The sequence below is a fragment of the Pan troglodytes genome, chromosome 12, assembly GCF_028858775.2.
Source record: "Pan troglodytes isolate AG18354 chromosome 12, NHGRI_mPanTro3-v2.0_pri, whole genome shotgun sequence".
In the NCBI taxonomy this organism is placed as follows: Eukaryota; Metazoa; Chordata; class Mammalia; order Primates; family Hominidae; genus Pan; species Pan troglodytes.
In genome coordinates this window covers 83,341,088-83,357,791 of record NC_072410.2, presented here as the reverse complement: position 1 = coordinate 83,357,791, position 16,704 = coordinate 83,341,088, and the positions used below count along the sequence as shown (strand labels likewise).

Below are 16,704 nucleotides of genomic sequence, written 5' to 3'. Positions count from 1 at the left end.
TCTTTCTGAACAGCAATTATACCCTCCTAACTAGACTCAATAGTCTTCTCCCAGTCCTTATCTCCCCTAGTTCTCTGCTATATATCTGACTCCAAATTACAACCCCAAACTCCTCATGTTTGGAAACAGAGGAAAGACCATGTATTGACATCAAGAGAAAACAGCCAACTATAAGCCAAAGAGTGAGGCCTCACAAGAACCAAACCTATTGAGACCTTGATCTCAGACTTCTAGCCTCCAGAACCGAGAAAATAAATTTCCACTGTATAAGCCACCTAGTCTGTGGTACTTTCTAATAGAAGCTATAGAAAAGTAACACAAGAGTCCAGAAACAGACCCACACAAATATATTCAACTAATCTTTCACAAAGAAGCAAAGGCGATCCAATGGGAAAAGGACGGTCTTTTCAACAAATAGTACTGGAACAACTGTACATCGACGTGCAAAACAAAATAAAATAAAATATAAAAATCTAGACATGGACCTCACATCTTTTACAAAAATTACCTCAAAATGGATCACAGACATAAATGTAAAATGCAAAACATAAAACTTCTAGAAGATAACATACAAGAAAATCTAGGTGACCATGGTCTAGCATTGAGTTTTTAGATACAACACCAAAGGCATGACTCATGAAAGAAAAAACTGATAAGCTGGACATCATTAAAATTAAAAACTTCTGCTCTGCAAAAGACATTGTTAAAAGAATGAAAAGACAAGCCACACATTGGGAAAAAATACTGCATAACATATATCTGATAGAGGACATGTATCCAAAATATACAAAGAACTCTTTAAATTCAACAATAAAAAAAAATCCTATTTTAAAAAGGGAAAAAATCTTAACAGACACCCTACCAAAAAATATATACAGATAGCAAATATGCATAGGAAAAGATGACCAACATCATATACCATTAGGGACTGCAAATTAAAACAATGCGGTAGCACTACACACCTATTAGAATAGCCAAAATTCAAAACACTACACCACCAAATGCTGGTGGGGATGTGGAGCAACAGGAACTCTCATTCATTGCTGTTAGAAATGCAAAGTGCTACAGTCACTTTGGGAGGCATTTTGGCAGTTTCTTACAAAGCTAAAAGCAGTCTTACCACACAATCCAGCAATCACACTCTTTGGTATTTGCCCAAATGAGCTGAAAATTTATGTCCATATAAAAACCTACACATGGATATTTATAGCTGCTTTATTCATAATTGCCAAAACCTGCAAACAACCAAGATGTTCTTCAATAGGTGAATGAATAAACTGTGGTATAAACATACAATGAGATATTATTCAGTAATTTTTAAAAAATGAGGTATTGAGCCACAAAAAGTTATGGAAGAAACTTAAATGCATATTGCTAAGGGAAAGAAGACAGTCTGAAAAGGCTACATATTGTATGATTCCAATTATATGACATTCTGGAAAAGACAAAACTATAGAGACAGTAAAAAGATCAGTGGCTGCCTGGAGTTGGGCAGAGGAGAACGGAAGATGAATAGATAGAAAATGGAATTTTTAAGGCTGATGGAAACATTTGTCAAAAGCACAGAAAATGTGCAACACAGAGTGATGCCTAATGTATGTAAACTATGAACTTTAATTAACATAATAATAATGTATCAGTATTGGTTCATCAATTTTTTTTTTTGAGACAGAGTCTCGCTCTGCTGCCCAGGCTGGAGTGCAGTGGCACGATCTCAGCTCACTGCAACCTCTGCCTCCCAGGTTCAAGCGATTCTCCTGCCTCAGCCTCCCGAGTAGCTGGGATTACAGATGTGTGCCACCACACCCAGCTAGTTTTTATATTTTTTGTAGAGACAGGGTTTCACCATGTTGGCCAGGCTGGTCTCGAACTCCTGACCTCAGGTGATCCACCCGCCTCGGCCTCCCAAAGTGCTGGGATTACAGGCGTGAGCCATCGCGCCCGGCCTGGTTCATCAATTTTAACAAATGTATCACACTGAATTAAGATGGAAAGTGGAAAACCAGAATTGAGATTTCCACCAACAGGGGGAGGCGAATTAGAATCAAGGTGGGAGGGGATGGAGGAAGGAAGTCTAGTGGATCTCTGCAATCTAGGTGCTTGGGGATTTTAAAACCATCTGAGTACAGGTGAACAGTCGTGGGCCCACTCAAAACAGCACATTGGAACGGAGACCCCTGAATAATGCTAGGACTCTGGAAGGGACTGTGCCTTCAGTAAAGCAAAAGCAATTTTTTAAAAAAAGGGTTAGGCCAGGCGCAGTGGCTCAAGCCTGTAATCCCAGCACTTTGGGAGGTTGAGGTGGGAGGATTGCCTGAGCCCAGGAGTCTGATACCAGCCAAGGCAACATAGTGAGACCTTGTCTATACAAAAAATACAAATATTAGGTGGGCAAGGTGGTGGACACCTGTAGTCCCAGCTACCTTGGGAAGCTGAGGTGAGAGAATCACTTGAGCCCAGAAGGTCGAGGCTGCAGTGAGCCTTGATTGTGCCAGTGCACACCAGCCTGGGTGACAGAGTTATAACCTGACTCAAAAAAAAAAAAAAAAAAAAAAAAAAAAAAAGTTACCTACAAGCACAAGAGGATAACAACAAAGTCTGTGTTTGGGTAGAAGAAAAACAGTCCTCCAAGAATTCAAATCCAAGAGTCATTGCTCTTTTGATTTAGGGTTCAAGTTTGTATTATCTATAAGATGTGGGGAATCCCAAACTGAGAAATTAAAATAAAAATCCGAGACCAAAAAGACTCATGAGGTTACTGGAAGAAACAAAAGCAAAACTGTTTTGGAAGGACAGCCACAGTCTCCCACCCACTCCCCACCACCCCACCAGCCCCTCCACTCAGCCGTCAATTTAAACCACAAAGATTCTTACAGAAAAAAAGTAGATGAATTCAAAATTAACATAGAAATTCACAGGCATGAGTCAGCATGAAACAAAGCAACAAACTGCAAGATGAAATCCTCCAAAATTTGAAATTATAGACTAATCCGAAAGCACTAAGAACAATTAAGTATGCAACAAGAATACAAAGACTTGAAAAAGAATAACACAGATCTAGAAATATAATTAATAAAATGTTAAAAGGAATGCAATCTGCTATGGACTGAACTGTGTCCCTCTAAAATCCACAAGTTGAAGACCTAACCCTCAATGTGGCAGCATCTGGAGATGGGGCTTTTAGGAGATAACTGGGTTTAGATGAGTTCCTGAGGTAGGGAAGGCCTCAGGATGGGATAAGTGCCCTTATGAGAAGAGACACCAGAAAGTATGCCCTCTCTCTCTGTAAGAAGGCCATCTACAAGCCAGAAAGAGAGCATCACTAGAAACCTGGCATCTTGATCTTGAATGTCTAGCCTCCAGAACTGTGAGAAAATTAATTTCTGTCATTTAAGCCACCTGGTCTGTGGTATGTTGTTATGGCAGTCCTAGCTAAGATAAAATCCAACTGGTCAAATCTGAAATTGTTTGAGCACCAAAATAAAAGTGATGAATCAAAACCCAATGAATAAAAGAAGAATCCATGAGCCAAAAAATAAACAAAAATAGTTCTTCACAGTAGAATGTCAACCAATACATGTAGAAGAAATTAACGGAGTTAGAAAATCATTATTTGGGAACCATTATAGTAATAATTCAAGTACAAATCATCTTGCATATTAAAATTAGTGGGTATAGGTTTGATGAGGAACAAAATATTATATAGTCTCAAAGTATCTCCCCATAATCTTTCTAATATTATTAATTAGAAAAGGAAGAGATAATCTGATAGTGAAGAAACTTGGCACACCCACCTTAACCAAATAACCAAAGTCAACATTAATAAGGGGACTAATCAACATCATGTTCTTCCTGATACGATTCACTGAGGATACACATCACTATAAATTTCTGTCAAAAAATGTGTAACATGAATTTAAACAAATGAGGGGCATTCTACAAAATAAATGGGTGTACTACTCAAAAATGTTGGTGTCTAAAAGACAAAGGCTGAAAAACTCTTCTAGGTTAAGAGACTGAAGAGTCTTAGAAACTAAAAATAGCATATGATTCCCCTGGATTTCTGGAGTTGGGGGGAAAATGCTATAATAGACATTACTGGGACTCCTGAAATTTCAATAAGGTCTGTAGATCAAATAATAGTATTGTCTTAATATTTAAATTTCCTGATTTTGATAATTTATTGCAGTTTAAGTAAATGTCTTTCATTTTGAGAATACACATCAAAGTGTTTATGGGTAAAGGAGTTTGATGTCTGCAACTTACTCTCAAATGGTTCAGAAAAAAAAAATATGTATATATACAGAGAATAAATGTGGTAAAGTATTAGCCATCGGTGAATCTTGGAAAGGATGTATGAGAGTTATTTTATTTTTATTATTCTCTCATTCTTTGCAATTATCCTGTGAATTGAAATTATTTTTTAAAAAGCAAACTTTTTTTAAAAAATGAAAGTTTCAAACAGCAGATTAGACAGACATAATTAAAGATAATAAAGATAAGAACCATAATACATGACACAGAATAAAGAGAAAAATCATGAGAAGTCATGGAGAACTATAACAAAGTTAAAGAATACAACACGAGCTCTAAAGAGAAACAAGAAAGAGATAGGGGAAGAAAGGTATCAAAGATATTGCAGTTTACAATTTTCCAGGACTGAGGAAATATGCTACTCTTCAGATTAAAGAAAAACAGTAAATATTTTTATTAAAATCCACACATAACATTGTGAAACTGTACACACCAGAATCAAAGAAAAAAATCTTAAAAGTCAAACAGGGAGGAAAGAAAAAGTAAGATTAGCTACAAGCAACAATAATTATATTGACAACAGACTTCTCCACAGCACAACAGGTAACCAGAAGACAACAAAAGATCTTCAAAGTGCTGACAAAAAAACAACCATTAATTTAGAGTTCTATACCCCACTAAACTATGATTTAAAAGTAAAGACAAAATAAAGACAATGAGGAGGGGGAGGAGGAAGACTGAGTTTACCTTATACAGTTCCTCACTTAAAAAAGTAAAGTTAAAAGAAAGAAAAAAAATCCTATCAAATACAGCTTCAAGATTAAAGAAATCTGAACCCAGAATGAAGGAATATAAGGCCAAGAAGAAACAGTGAGCAAAGAAATTGAAAACTCCTACACGTAAATGTAAAGAAGCACTGTCTGTATAAAACAATAATAAAAACTAAACTGGGACATTTAAGAACAGTAGAACCAAAGTAAGAGACAACACAAAACAGTAAGGTAGTGAATGAAATTAAGCCTTCTAAAATCCACATACTGACCAGAAAGAGAACAGAGAAAGATCAGTTAACTTCAGACTAATTACACAAGTTGCAATTTTAACGGTAACCACCAAAAGCATAAAAGTAAAATCTTTTAACTTCTAAATCAATAGAGATGAAAGGGAAGAAATAAAACTTATTGAATACCATCTAAATAGCTACTCAAGCACGTTAGAGAAAAGAGTGGCCCTAATGAATTTGAAAAATACTACATTGTAGGTCAAGTGAGTTCTAAATTCTTCAACTGGCATTCATTTATCTGTATCTTATATACGTGAAACATTATCTACCACATTTCCCAATATGTCTCCTTAGAATAGTTGTCTTATTACTTCTTTGCCCACTTAGGTTCTACAGCAGTATTTTTAACCCATATTTACTCTTTTGGTATGACTTCACAGTTCTCCACAATCGCAAATACAACTTTTCTTCAAGTCCCAGGTCAAGATTCACTCTTTCAGGAAGTCAACTTATTTTTCCCTTAAATTAAAATTCCTACAGTATTCATATAGTTTTATTGTTTTCTTCTAATTGTTAAAATAGTGCCTTAGGCATGTTCCTTAGATGTTCCATACATGCAGATTTTGTTTCCTTATATCAGGGTTTAAGTTCCTCAGGGTAAGAATTTTCTTTAGGATCTCCTAAACAACCTAGCAGTGTTATTTTTCACTTAAGGATGAAGTAAACTTTAAGTGTATTTTCCTTTAATAAGCTCAAAAGCTGTGAGTTTTGCAAAATACACAGAAACACACACATCTCATATATAAAAGTAAACCAAGTTTTATAAGGTATTTGTTATAATCTTTGCAGCCGGCACAGTGGCTCACACCTGTAATCCCAGCACTTTGGGAGGCTGAGGCAGGTGATCACCTGAGGTCAGGAGTTCGAGACCAGCCTGGCCAACATGGCGAAACTCCGTCTCTACTAAAATAATACAAAAAATTAGCTGGGCGTGGTGACGGGTGCCTGTAATCCCAGCTACTCGGGAGGCTGAGGCAGGAGAACTGCTTGAACCCGGAAGGCAGAGGTTGCAGTGAGCTGAGATCACGCCATCACACTCCAACCTGGGCAACAAGAGAAAGAGCAAAACTCTGCCTCAAAAAAAAAATCTTTGGATACATAGAAAAAATGGATATCTTTTTAAATAGTCATTTTGCCTGTTTCCCTTTCATTTTTGCCAATTTTTATTAAAAGGAGTCCATGGGCCGGGTGCAGTGGCTCACACCTGTAATCCCAGCACCTTGGGAGGCTGAGGCGGGCGGATCACGAGGTCAAGAGTTTGAGACCAGCCTGGCCAACATGGTGAAATCCCATCTCTACTAAGAATACAAAAATTAGCCCGGCATGGTGGCACATGCCTATAATCCCAGCTACTCGGGAGGCTGAGGCAGAATTGCTTGAACCCAGGAGGCGGAGGTTGCAGCGAGCCGAAATAGCGCCACTGCACTCCAGCCTGGGCGATAGAGCAGAGTCTCGAAAAAAATAAAAATAATAAAAAAAAAAAGGAGTCCATATGCTCAGGGTTAAAAATGAACAAGACTAAGCCAAAGGAAGTCAGAAACTACTAGTACAATGAGAATTTTAATGAAAACTGAAAATACGGCTCACATTATAATTACTACGCAATCCTGGAGAAGTTTTCCACAATTATGTTTCACTGCAATATTAGTAGGAAAAGCCAGGGATAACATTAATTAATTAAAATAAAGCAACATATTGATGAGATAAAGATCATCTAAATAAATGTAAAGGTATATCATATTCATAGATCAGAAGACTCAATGTTTTTAAGATCTCAATTCTCCACTAACTGAGTGACAGATCCCACACAATCCCAGCAGGCTGTCTATATAAAATATCACAAAATTATATACAAAGATATAAAAAATGAATGCATACAAAAACTGGTGAAATCTGACTAAAGCTTAGTTAACTGTATTGTGCCAACTAATTTCCTCGTTTTGATAATGCACTATAGGTATGTAAAGATATCACCATTGGGGGAAGCTGGGTGTTGGGTACATGAGACCTCTTTTCCTCTTTTTGCAATGAATTTAGAATTATGTATCTCAAAATTTAAAGTTAAGACAAAATTCCAGTAGGCTTTTATATTTAACTTGAAAAGCTGATTCAAAAATTTGTATGGAAAAGCAAAGGACCTAGAATAGATAAAACCATTTTGAAAAGGTAGAACAGAATTGGAGGACTCACTCTGCCTAATTTCAAGACTTTTGATAAAGCTACAGTAAACAAGACAGTGAGGTATTGGTGAAAGTATAGACATACAGCTCAAAAGAACAAGAGTCCAGATATACTCACATGTGTACTGTCAACTGATTTTCATCAAAATTGCTGAGGCAATTCACTCATGATTCATTTATACAAAGTTCTAAAAGAGCTTTCATGGTGACCGAAAGGAGAACAATAATTGTGGGTGGGTGGTATTTATGACTGGCTGGGAAGGGGCATGTATTAATCTGTTCTCATGCTGCTAATAAAGACATACACAAGACTGGGTAATTTATAAAGGAAAGAGGTTTAATTGACTCACAGTTCCACATGGCTGGGGAGGCCTTACTATCACGGTGTAGGTAGGTTAGCATACAGGCAATGAAGAGGAGATTCTTTGAGCAAGGTAAGGTAGATGATCCTTTATACAGAAAGAATTTTTACAATCTCAAATTTCTAAGAGCTTAAACAAACAAAATAAGTGTCTTATTTCAACATATGTAAATTTATGGTCAAATCTAAAATTATTCTACAGAGTTTAAGGGCTAAGGTAGGCAGTACATTATTACATTAGGAAACCAAACCTATAATCAGGTCAAGGCAGTTAGAACTCAGAAATGTGGCATCTTCCAGAACAAAAAAAGACTAAAAAAAACCTAAAGCAGAAAAGAAATATGATTTTTGTACATATAAAGGTGGTATGAAAAAATAAATAAAAATTAAAAAAGAAACATGATTTCATCTCTTCAATCGAAGGTTTTTTTTGTATTGGTGAACAAAGTCCTCTTCCTAAAAGCCCAATTTAATCGTATTTTAAAAAAAACAAAATAAAAGTCATATGTGATAGCCTACTGCTGTATTCACTAGTCAGTCACTAGGGGTCTTTAGTTCAAAATGACGGAGTATCTTCATATGCATATAACAATTATGAACATTGCTTAATATGCCAAAGATACATTAACCCTACTGATTTTAGATTTAAGACCTAATAATAACCCATTACATTTAACTCATTCTGTACCCACTATTGCCAGAACTCTAAGTCAAGCCCAATGCCACCTCCTCTGCAAGGCCTGCTGTGATTTCTCCCAGTCAGAAATAATGATCTCCTTCCTCTAAAGGCATGTAGCCATGGTTTGTTCCTCTCATGTTGGTTCATTTATTCATTCCATAAATATTTATTAAGAACCTAATATGGGTCAGCTACTCTTCTAGGCTCTGGGGATACAGCAATGAACAAAGCAAAATCACCAGTTTCCTGGATTTATATACTCTAGGGGGAAGAGACAGGCTATAAACAAATAAACATGTGGTGATACATGCCATAATTAAAAATTAAGTAAAGAGTCCAACTGAATTTTTTGTGAAGCTAACAAAACTTAAAGTTCAGGCCCCTTCACTTGCATGGTCCTCTTTGAGTGCTGAGAGTGCTGGGACATGTAGAGTATTCCAGGTGGAGACAGGGAGCCAGGGAGTCATCAGAAAGCATTTTTTTGTGAGCATTTGTGATTAAATGCCTAAGAAAGTCTCAGAAGAAAGGGACCTAAGGTTACAGTATTTTGTTGGGATATCTTTTCTCATTCTAAAGATTCACTTTCATACCTTTTTATATTCTAGCTTTGTTTTCTTAATGAGGGTCCCCAAAACTGCATCAACTTCAGGTCCCGTAAAACCTGGATCCATCCCTGAATTGTATCCCTGAAAGTGGTGGGAGAAGTGCTGTTTTTTGTAGGGTGGAAACGAGCAGGCTCATTAAAAGATGACATTTGAGCTGAGACTTTAAACGAAGAAGCAAGCCAAACAGATATTGGTGGGGAGGGGTGGATTTTAGGCAGAGACAGCAAGCTGAAAACCCTGAGGCAAAGCATGAGGAATGCAGTAGGTTAGAAGGACAGTAGGAGGAGAAATACATAATAATAAATACTTCTAGACACTAACAGCAATTAACAATGACCACACTTTTTTGTGTCAGGTACTGTCCCAAGCACTTTTCTAAGCATCTCCATTTTACAGCTGAGGAAACTGAGACACACAGAGAGGGATTAAGTAATTGGCCTAAGGACAAAGCTAGTGGGTGGTGAAACTAGGCAGCCTGGCTCCAGAACCCTGTTCTCAAATCACTATGCTGTGCTACAGAGGTCGGTTGTGCAATTATGGAGTATCTAGAGAGTCTCTCAGCCAGCAAGAGATTTAATATGATATAAATGAGGAAACCAAAAGGTTCTGATCTCAAACTATGACAGCTAATAGCAGGTACACATTTTATGTTCCTGTAAATACCAAGTACCAAGCCTTGTCATTTCTGCTACTCTACTCACAGTTCCTAACACATTTCCTCTCATATTACAGCTGTTCAATGTATGATGGCTGTTCAACGGACTCTCGTGAGAGAACTTACTATTCATTCTTAATACAAAATGATGCATTAGATACGTTTCACCAATAAATACACATACAGATCAAAGGTTGGAGGTAAGTACTTCCTTTAGGTAATCAGATCTGCATCAAAGTCAGAAAACCTGTTTGTTTTTCAAACACTCTAGAAAAATTACCTCGCTACCTGTTTCACTGTCACTTTTCATCTCAAATAGCAACTGATGATGGGAAATTCTACCTTATTCAACTTCAAATGATCTTTCTGAAGTTTAGGGCCATTTCTTCTGGTCTCTCTAGAGTCTATTAGAGTCTATCCTAAATGGAAGTAAATAAAAGTGAGCATAACTCCAAATAACAATGTTTGAGCTTCCTTCAAATGTTCTTTTCTAAATGCTTAAGGTCTTCATATTCCCTATCCGTTAGGTTTAAGAATTGAGTTTTCCAGAAAGGTTCTCACAAATGCTGATTATAATGGAAGAATTAGTCTACGATGATATTAAATAGAACACCTTGAAAGATGCATAATTACAAACAAACACATAATTATCTAAATGCATATAAATTGGTTTCCTTATTTTACTGCCCAATCCTCACCTTTTTTCCTGCCAGCTTTCACAGACACTTTAAATCTATTTACACAGACTACGATGTGAATCTTACCTGGAAGCTTAGCAACACGGCAGCCCGTGCTTCAGAGGGAATGGCTTCCAAACACACAAAGATGAAAAAAAATCAATATCAACGTTTCCTAAGCATGTTCTACAAGACACTAGTACTAAGGACAAGCAATATGTATTACAGAGAAAAAGAATCTAATAGTCAAGTAAGTTTGGAGTTTGCTAGGTTAAGCAAAGTTTACCAGGTTTCTTTACCATAGGACTTCTCAGTCTTTAACCTACTCATGGTATGGCTTTTCCTGAAGCACCCCAACCACACTTTGGAAAATGCCTGTGTACAGAATGTAGCTAATGCCTAAGAAGCCCAGTCCAGAAGTCACTAAAGATGACTCTAAGGCTTACAGCCTGGAGTCTTTGTGTATCCAGTCTTGGATACACAGGCTAGGAATCGTTCACAGGGACCAGACTAAAACCATAAGACTAGGTAAGATACTTCCTCAGAAACCATATTAAGACTATTCTTTCAAAACTTCTTTTGCCTTATCCTATCTCCAGCTTTACTATCTCCTGCTTCTTTCTAGCAAAAAATCTAGAAAAACATAAGGACATCAAGACTTAAAGGGTAGGAATAATAAAAATTAAACTGGAAAACTGCCTGACAAAAGATGGCACAATGCATGTGAAAATCATATTATTATCTATTATAACTACCTAATTTCTCCAAGAAAACTTTTTTGAATGGCAAACCTATGGATCATTTTTTCATTTTTTTGGATCATGAAGCTCTTTAAGAATGCAATGAATGCTATAACCCATCTCCACAGAAAAACACAAATACATACAACATTAAGCCTATTAATTTCAGAGCACTCCATGGGCCTCCTGAGGCCCAACTAAAGAGCTTCAGTTGCCAGCTCCTAGGTCCCTAGGTAACCCAAGCTGCAGGCACTTCATGACAGATAAAGCCTGCAGAGTTACATGACACTTACAAGATACGACTTTAGACAGTGCAGATAAAATGTATATATGCATTGGCCTGAAAAAAATAAAGATAACTTACTTACTAAGTAAAATTTGAGTCATTTAGTCAATACCAAAAGAAGAAGGGCATATGATGGTAATAATATCTCCACAACAAAACAGCTCTGAGAGGTTGATTTCACAAGGTCACATAGCTAATAAATCCCAGATTGTCCACATCCTTGTTCAGTGCTTTGGAACTAAACCACGCCACCTTAAGTACAATAAATATGTTATTACATTGAGTAGGAAACCATTTTCAAAATAAAAATCTCCACCAACCTTCCAAGAATGACTATAATCGGATCTCTTATTTATTTAATCCAATCATTCCATTTTTAGCATGTAAATGCTGACAAATTCAGGAACAAATTATATATATTGGCTTTTGAAAACAAAATGTACTTCTCTCTAGCACAATTAATTTGTATAAATAAGAAAAAACTAAAACAGCAAAACAAATAACAAAAATATGTAACTTTATAGAATAAACTTGATTATAGACAAAAACACAAACAAGAGTTTGGCAGGCAGGGGTACATGATGTCAAGAACCACATGAAGTTTCTCTGCTTTGGTCACTGGTATTGGAAGAGTCTGGCAGGCAGGGACCAAGCATCTATTATCTGATATCCACTTGGCAGACTACATAAACAGTGAGACCTTGTGGCACAGCAGGAATTAGGTATTCCAACTGCTACTTAAAGATCTACACTGAGTCAGAGTGTGGCTACAACTCAAATGCTAAACTAAATGTGTGCCTCAGTTTCTCCACTGGAAATGTAATACATTGTCTGCCCATCTCCTATCTTTAGAGAGGCAGTACTGCCAATTGGTTAAGAATACAGTCCCTAATTGGTTCAAATTTTGGCTTTGCCACCTACCAACTTTGGCAAGTTAATCTCCTTGTGCCTCAGTTTATTCAACTGCAAAATGGGGTTAACAATAGCACCTATCTCACAGGGTTGCTGTTAGGATTAATTAGAAAAATCTTATAGTGCCTGGCAAGTAACAAGCATTCCATAAACATCAGCTAGTATTATCATTATTTTAAACGAATGACAAGATTAACCAACTTAGTATACCTCTATTACACTCAGGAAATTACAGGCCATAATTTTTTTTTGCTTTTTAATCATGTGGCTTAACTACTAACTGTTCTTTTTAATATAGCAAGTACACAGCCAATTAGTCCTGTAAAAAAATTCACTGTATACCCTGCCACCTAAAACGTATACATTCATCGAGTTTTAGTTAACTTTTCATCGCAATATAAGCGAACTCCCCCAACCAGTCATAAGTGACTTGCATCCATCCACTTCTACTTTCACAGTCATCACCATATTCCTTAACACCATTATTCTTACCTAGACTATCACAGTGGCCTCCCAACTGCTCCATTCCACTCTTCATGCTGTAGTAGGGAGCTCTTTTAAAAACCTAAATCTAATGTCACTCCTCTGCTTAAAAGCCTGCAATAGTTCCCCATTGTCCTAAACAAGTCCGATCTCCTAATGAGAACTAAGAGGCCTGCAAGATCTAGGGCCACCCTCCCGCTCTGGCTGCTCAGGCTACACAGGCCTTCTTTCACATCGGGCCTCAGAGCCTTCACATATCATGCTCCCCTATCTGGCGTAATCCCCTCTCCCCAGTACCCTAAGCAACGCCCAATCATCTCTGAGATCTCAGCTGAAAGGCGATGAGCGTCTGATACCCTAAACAGGATCAGGTCCTCCTATTACATGCTCTCATAACCCTGATCCTAATACTCTTTTCTGCATCACAAAATAAAACTGCAATAATTATTTAAATGGCTATTTAATACTGTCCTTGTCCAAAAAAATAGAAACACTTAGGAAGATTTGGAACCAAGTCTATCGTTTACTGCTACAACCCAAAGTGCTTACTTGCCAAGTATCTCATACATTGTAGGTGGGCTCAATATATCTATATTGCATAGTAGGAAAAGTGATGAGATCCACGATGGTGAAAAGCAGATCATCCAGAAAATGAGACTAAAGCAGAACATTGGCTGCACTGTATTAAATATGTAAGTTACCACAGGCATTACACTGAAGAGTAAAAACCTGCTTAAACATGGGCAAAATAAAGTTAAGACTAAACTTTCCAATGCAAAATTAAGTTTCTTTGTGCATCCTCAGGTGTTATGTGAAACTGGAGGAGTTCAACTTCAGTTACCAGTAAGAAGATACACAACTAAATCAAGACTGCTGCCACATTTGGCAACAACCTCCTCTCTTCTTGGCAGTAACTGCGAGGCCAAGAGTTGAGTTGGCCAGGGAAGAGTGATTTATCTTCCCACATTTAGAAGTGGTCCCTCTACAACAGGAATGCTGTACCGCTAATGGACTTTGAATTCTAACCTTGTCAAACCAGTACCTTCCCTAAGTATTCAAGTCACTTTTTTAAAAAACAAGTTTAAATGGCATCGCAGTCCAATTCGACTTACAGAAAACAAAGTTGCTCTTTCCAAAAAAAAAAAAAAAGTCATTACTCTGGAAAATTAAAAGAAACTGACAGGGGGATGAATAAGGCGCTAAAGGCTGAGAGCTGTCGATGGAAGATGGAGGTCGCTCAGCATAGTATAATAACTACCACCGAGGCCTGGTGGGCAGCAGCTCCCAACCTAGAGCGGACGATCCCAGGTTGGCGTGAAGCAGGCAGGTTTGACAACGCCAGACCCCTGCTGTCCGGTTCGTCGCGCTGACCCTGCCAACGCAACAAACGCCCAGACCTTCTCTGCACTATGGATGAGCAATGTGGCCCGCTCTCGTTCTGCCCTTCCCTGGAAATGCGCGCAAGAAGGGAGGTGGCAAAAATCATGTCCACCGGGGGGCTCAGGTAAGGGCTGGGGAGGTCTCGGGGTTAAACATTTGGCCCTTTGTTCACCAAGGCAGCAGAGCCCTTGGCGTCCGCAGCTCCTCCTCCCCGACTGCTCCCTGGCGCCAGCGTCTCCCGAGGACAGGCGGCAAGGGCTCGGACGCCCAGGCTTGGCTGCGGGTCGGGATCCCACGGCCTCGGCGGCGCGCGGCCCCTGCCTTTACCTTGTAGACGTCGCCGTAGGTGCCGCTGCCGATGCGCTGAATCAGCTCGAAGTCCTCCTGCGGGTTCCGGCGGGACAAATCGAAGCCGGGGTTCATGGCGGGCCCCAGGTGCCCCCCGCCTCCCTCCCGGGCAGGGGAGGGGGGCCGCTCAGGGGGCCACACGGAGAGAGGGCGCCGCGGCCGGCTCCCGGCTCCCCCGGCGGTCACAATCACCCGGCTCCACGCTGCGGCCGCCGCCGCCGCCGCCGCTCCCCTCACGCCGCTGCGGACGACGACAAGCGGCCAATCGTCCCCGCCCCCCGCGGCCCGCCGCGGCCCGCCGCCGCGCCGAACCTGGTCACACCCACAAGGAGAGGAGAACCCTCGCAGCCCCTCGCTCGGGGTGAAACTCCAACATGGCTTCCGCTTTCGCCGCTCCTCCCCCTCCCCTTACTCCGGCTCCTCCAACCTCCTCCCCTTTTCCCGACTCCCGCCCGACTGCGCAGCCGCGATCCCGGAGGGAGCGCTCCAGGCCTGGCGCGCACCCGACCCCTTGCGCGTTCCGGCTCCGCGCGCCTGCCAGGCCGGGGCCGGCGGCGGAACAGCTTGGGACCCGAAACGCCTCGGCTTTTCTGCGGACCCGCGCCCGGCCGCTGCCGCCGGACGCTTGAAAAGGTTTGCCTGGCCCAGGGACCGGGGTTAGGACTAGCAGAAAGTGGCTTCTTTTCGTTTCTGATTCCCCTAACGACAAAGTTGGACCTTGGTCTATCTGGTCCCAGTTCCAAGCAGGTAGCATAGTGGTAATATCCAAGACAGCCAATGTCCCAGCCTTTATTATTTTAGAAGCAGCTACATGTAGGATACCACGGAGTGCTGCAGCCTTTCTGGGATTGCGGGGAGGGGTCACTAAACACACCGTGAGGAAAACCCCCAGGAAAAGTGAGCTGTGCTTGCTTGCCCCTGTCACCGACACTCGGACCCTTGGAGTTGGCCTGCCAGGGTGCAAAGGAGGGCAGGCCAGGAGGGCCGCGAGGGAGGTGTGTGCATTGGGCAGAGCGTGAAAGCTCCGGGAGGAAAACATGCGGAACAGCTGCCCACCATCCCGCGTGGGAGGCAGGCAGAGCGCAGAACTAAAGTAGTGATTGACCTCCCTCTTCGAAGAGGGTTGGATTATCAAAGACGGGCGGGGACTGCGCAGGCTGTCAAGCAACCCTGTAAAGAAGGGGTGGAGGGTGGACTAGATCTATTACCGCACCTGAAATATAAACACGTGACGATCCGGAAGCTCTTTAGCTGTGACCTTACCTACCCAAAAACCCCACCCTGCTTAAGACCCAGATTGCGCGTCTTACATCTGAGCTATGTGGACTCCAGCTCCGATTGTTAATACTTGCCCAAGAAAGCTTGAGGGTAATGGAAGGTTATTTTTCTGTTCTCATTGAACTTCCCAATAGACATTTGCAGGAGCTTTAATCAATTAGGTGATGGCCACTTTGGCAATACCACGTTGGAGTTTTGCTTCAGAAATGCTTTCCTAATCCCCTTAGGCACCACACCTTCTAACCACTAATATTCCCTAATACCTCGTGGCTCCTGAGAAACTAGGTCTCATCAAACCTGTTAAGGATAAGTATAATAAATTAGTAGTAGAGCAAACTACTTAGAGTTAACTGCTTCATACTTTTTCAAAAAATCTTTTGAATCCTTTTGCTCATAGGAAAATTGCATATGTACTAAATTCTCAAATTGTTTACTTTGAGTATCTGTTGACTAAATTGATGTTTGAAAATGGTTATCTCTTCACCTATATAAGTAGCCTTTCAGTTGTGTAATTTTTAATTATTAAATTTTAAAGCATCAGTAATATGAAAGTATCACTTAAATTATTGCCTTAGGAGTGCATATCACTGAATATCTTCTAGATGGATCTACCTTCAGGCTCTGGTATCTTGAGAAACTCCTGACTATAAATGTTATTCCATAGCCAAGGGTCTTGCTTTTGCTTGTTTAAGGTACTTGCCCAGGACCCAGATTACAGGCCTTCCTTCAGTTTGTCCACATTTGGAGAATTGTTTGGCATCTTTAGGCCAAGTGCAAGAATAATTAGCCAAGGATTCAGATAA

At 40.0% G+C, this 16,704-nt stretch overlaps 2 protein-coding genes across 37 annotated transcripts in view; one reads left to right on the top strand and one right to left on the bottom strand.

The window, feature by feature from the left end:
* Nucleotides 1–14,732, bottom strand: part of MAP4K3 (mitogen-activated protein kinase kinase kinase kinase 3) — a 187,367-nt gene extending 172,635 nt beyond the window's left edge. For 10 of the 13 annotated variants that reach the window (XR_010149572.1, XR_010149573.1, XR_010149574.1 and 7 more), the window contains exon 1: nt 14,603–14,732. Coding sequence is in view for 7 of the 13 variants with exons in the window: in XM_016948387.3 (XP_016803876.1) it covers nt 14,603–14,698 (96 nt within the window). In the remaining 6 variants the exon portion in view is untranslated. Of the gene's footprint in view, nt 1–12,904; nt 14,221–14,602 lie in introns of those variants that run through there. The other 3 variants (XM_016948394.4, XM_063789945.1, XM_063789943.1) reach the window with 2 other exon arrangements.
* Nucleotides 14,312–16,704, top strand: part of LOC129135347 (uncharacterized) — a 227,666-nt gene continuing 225,273 nt past the window's right edge. For 23 of the 24 annotated variants that reach the window (XM_063789966.1, XM_063789950.1, XM_063789949.1 and 20 more), the window contains exon 1: nt 14,697–15,256. In XM_063789966.1, the coding sequence (XP_063646036.1) occupies nt 14,697–15,256 (560 nt within the window). Of the gene's footprint in view, nt 14,400–14,696; nt 15,257–16,704 lie in introns of those variants that run through there. The other variant, XM_063789971.1, reaches the window with a different exon arrangement.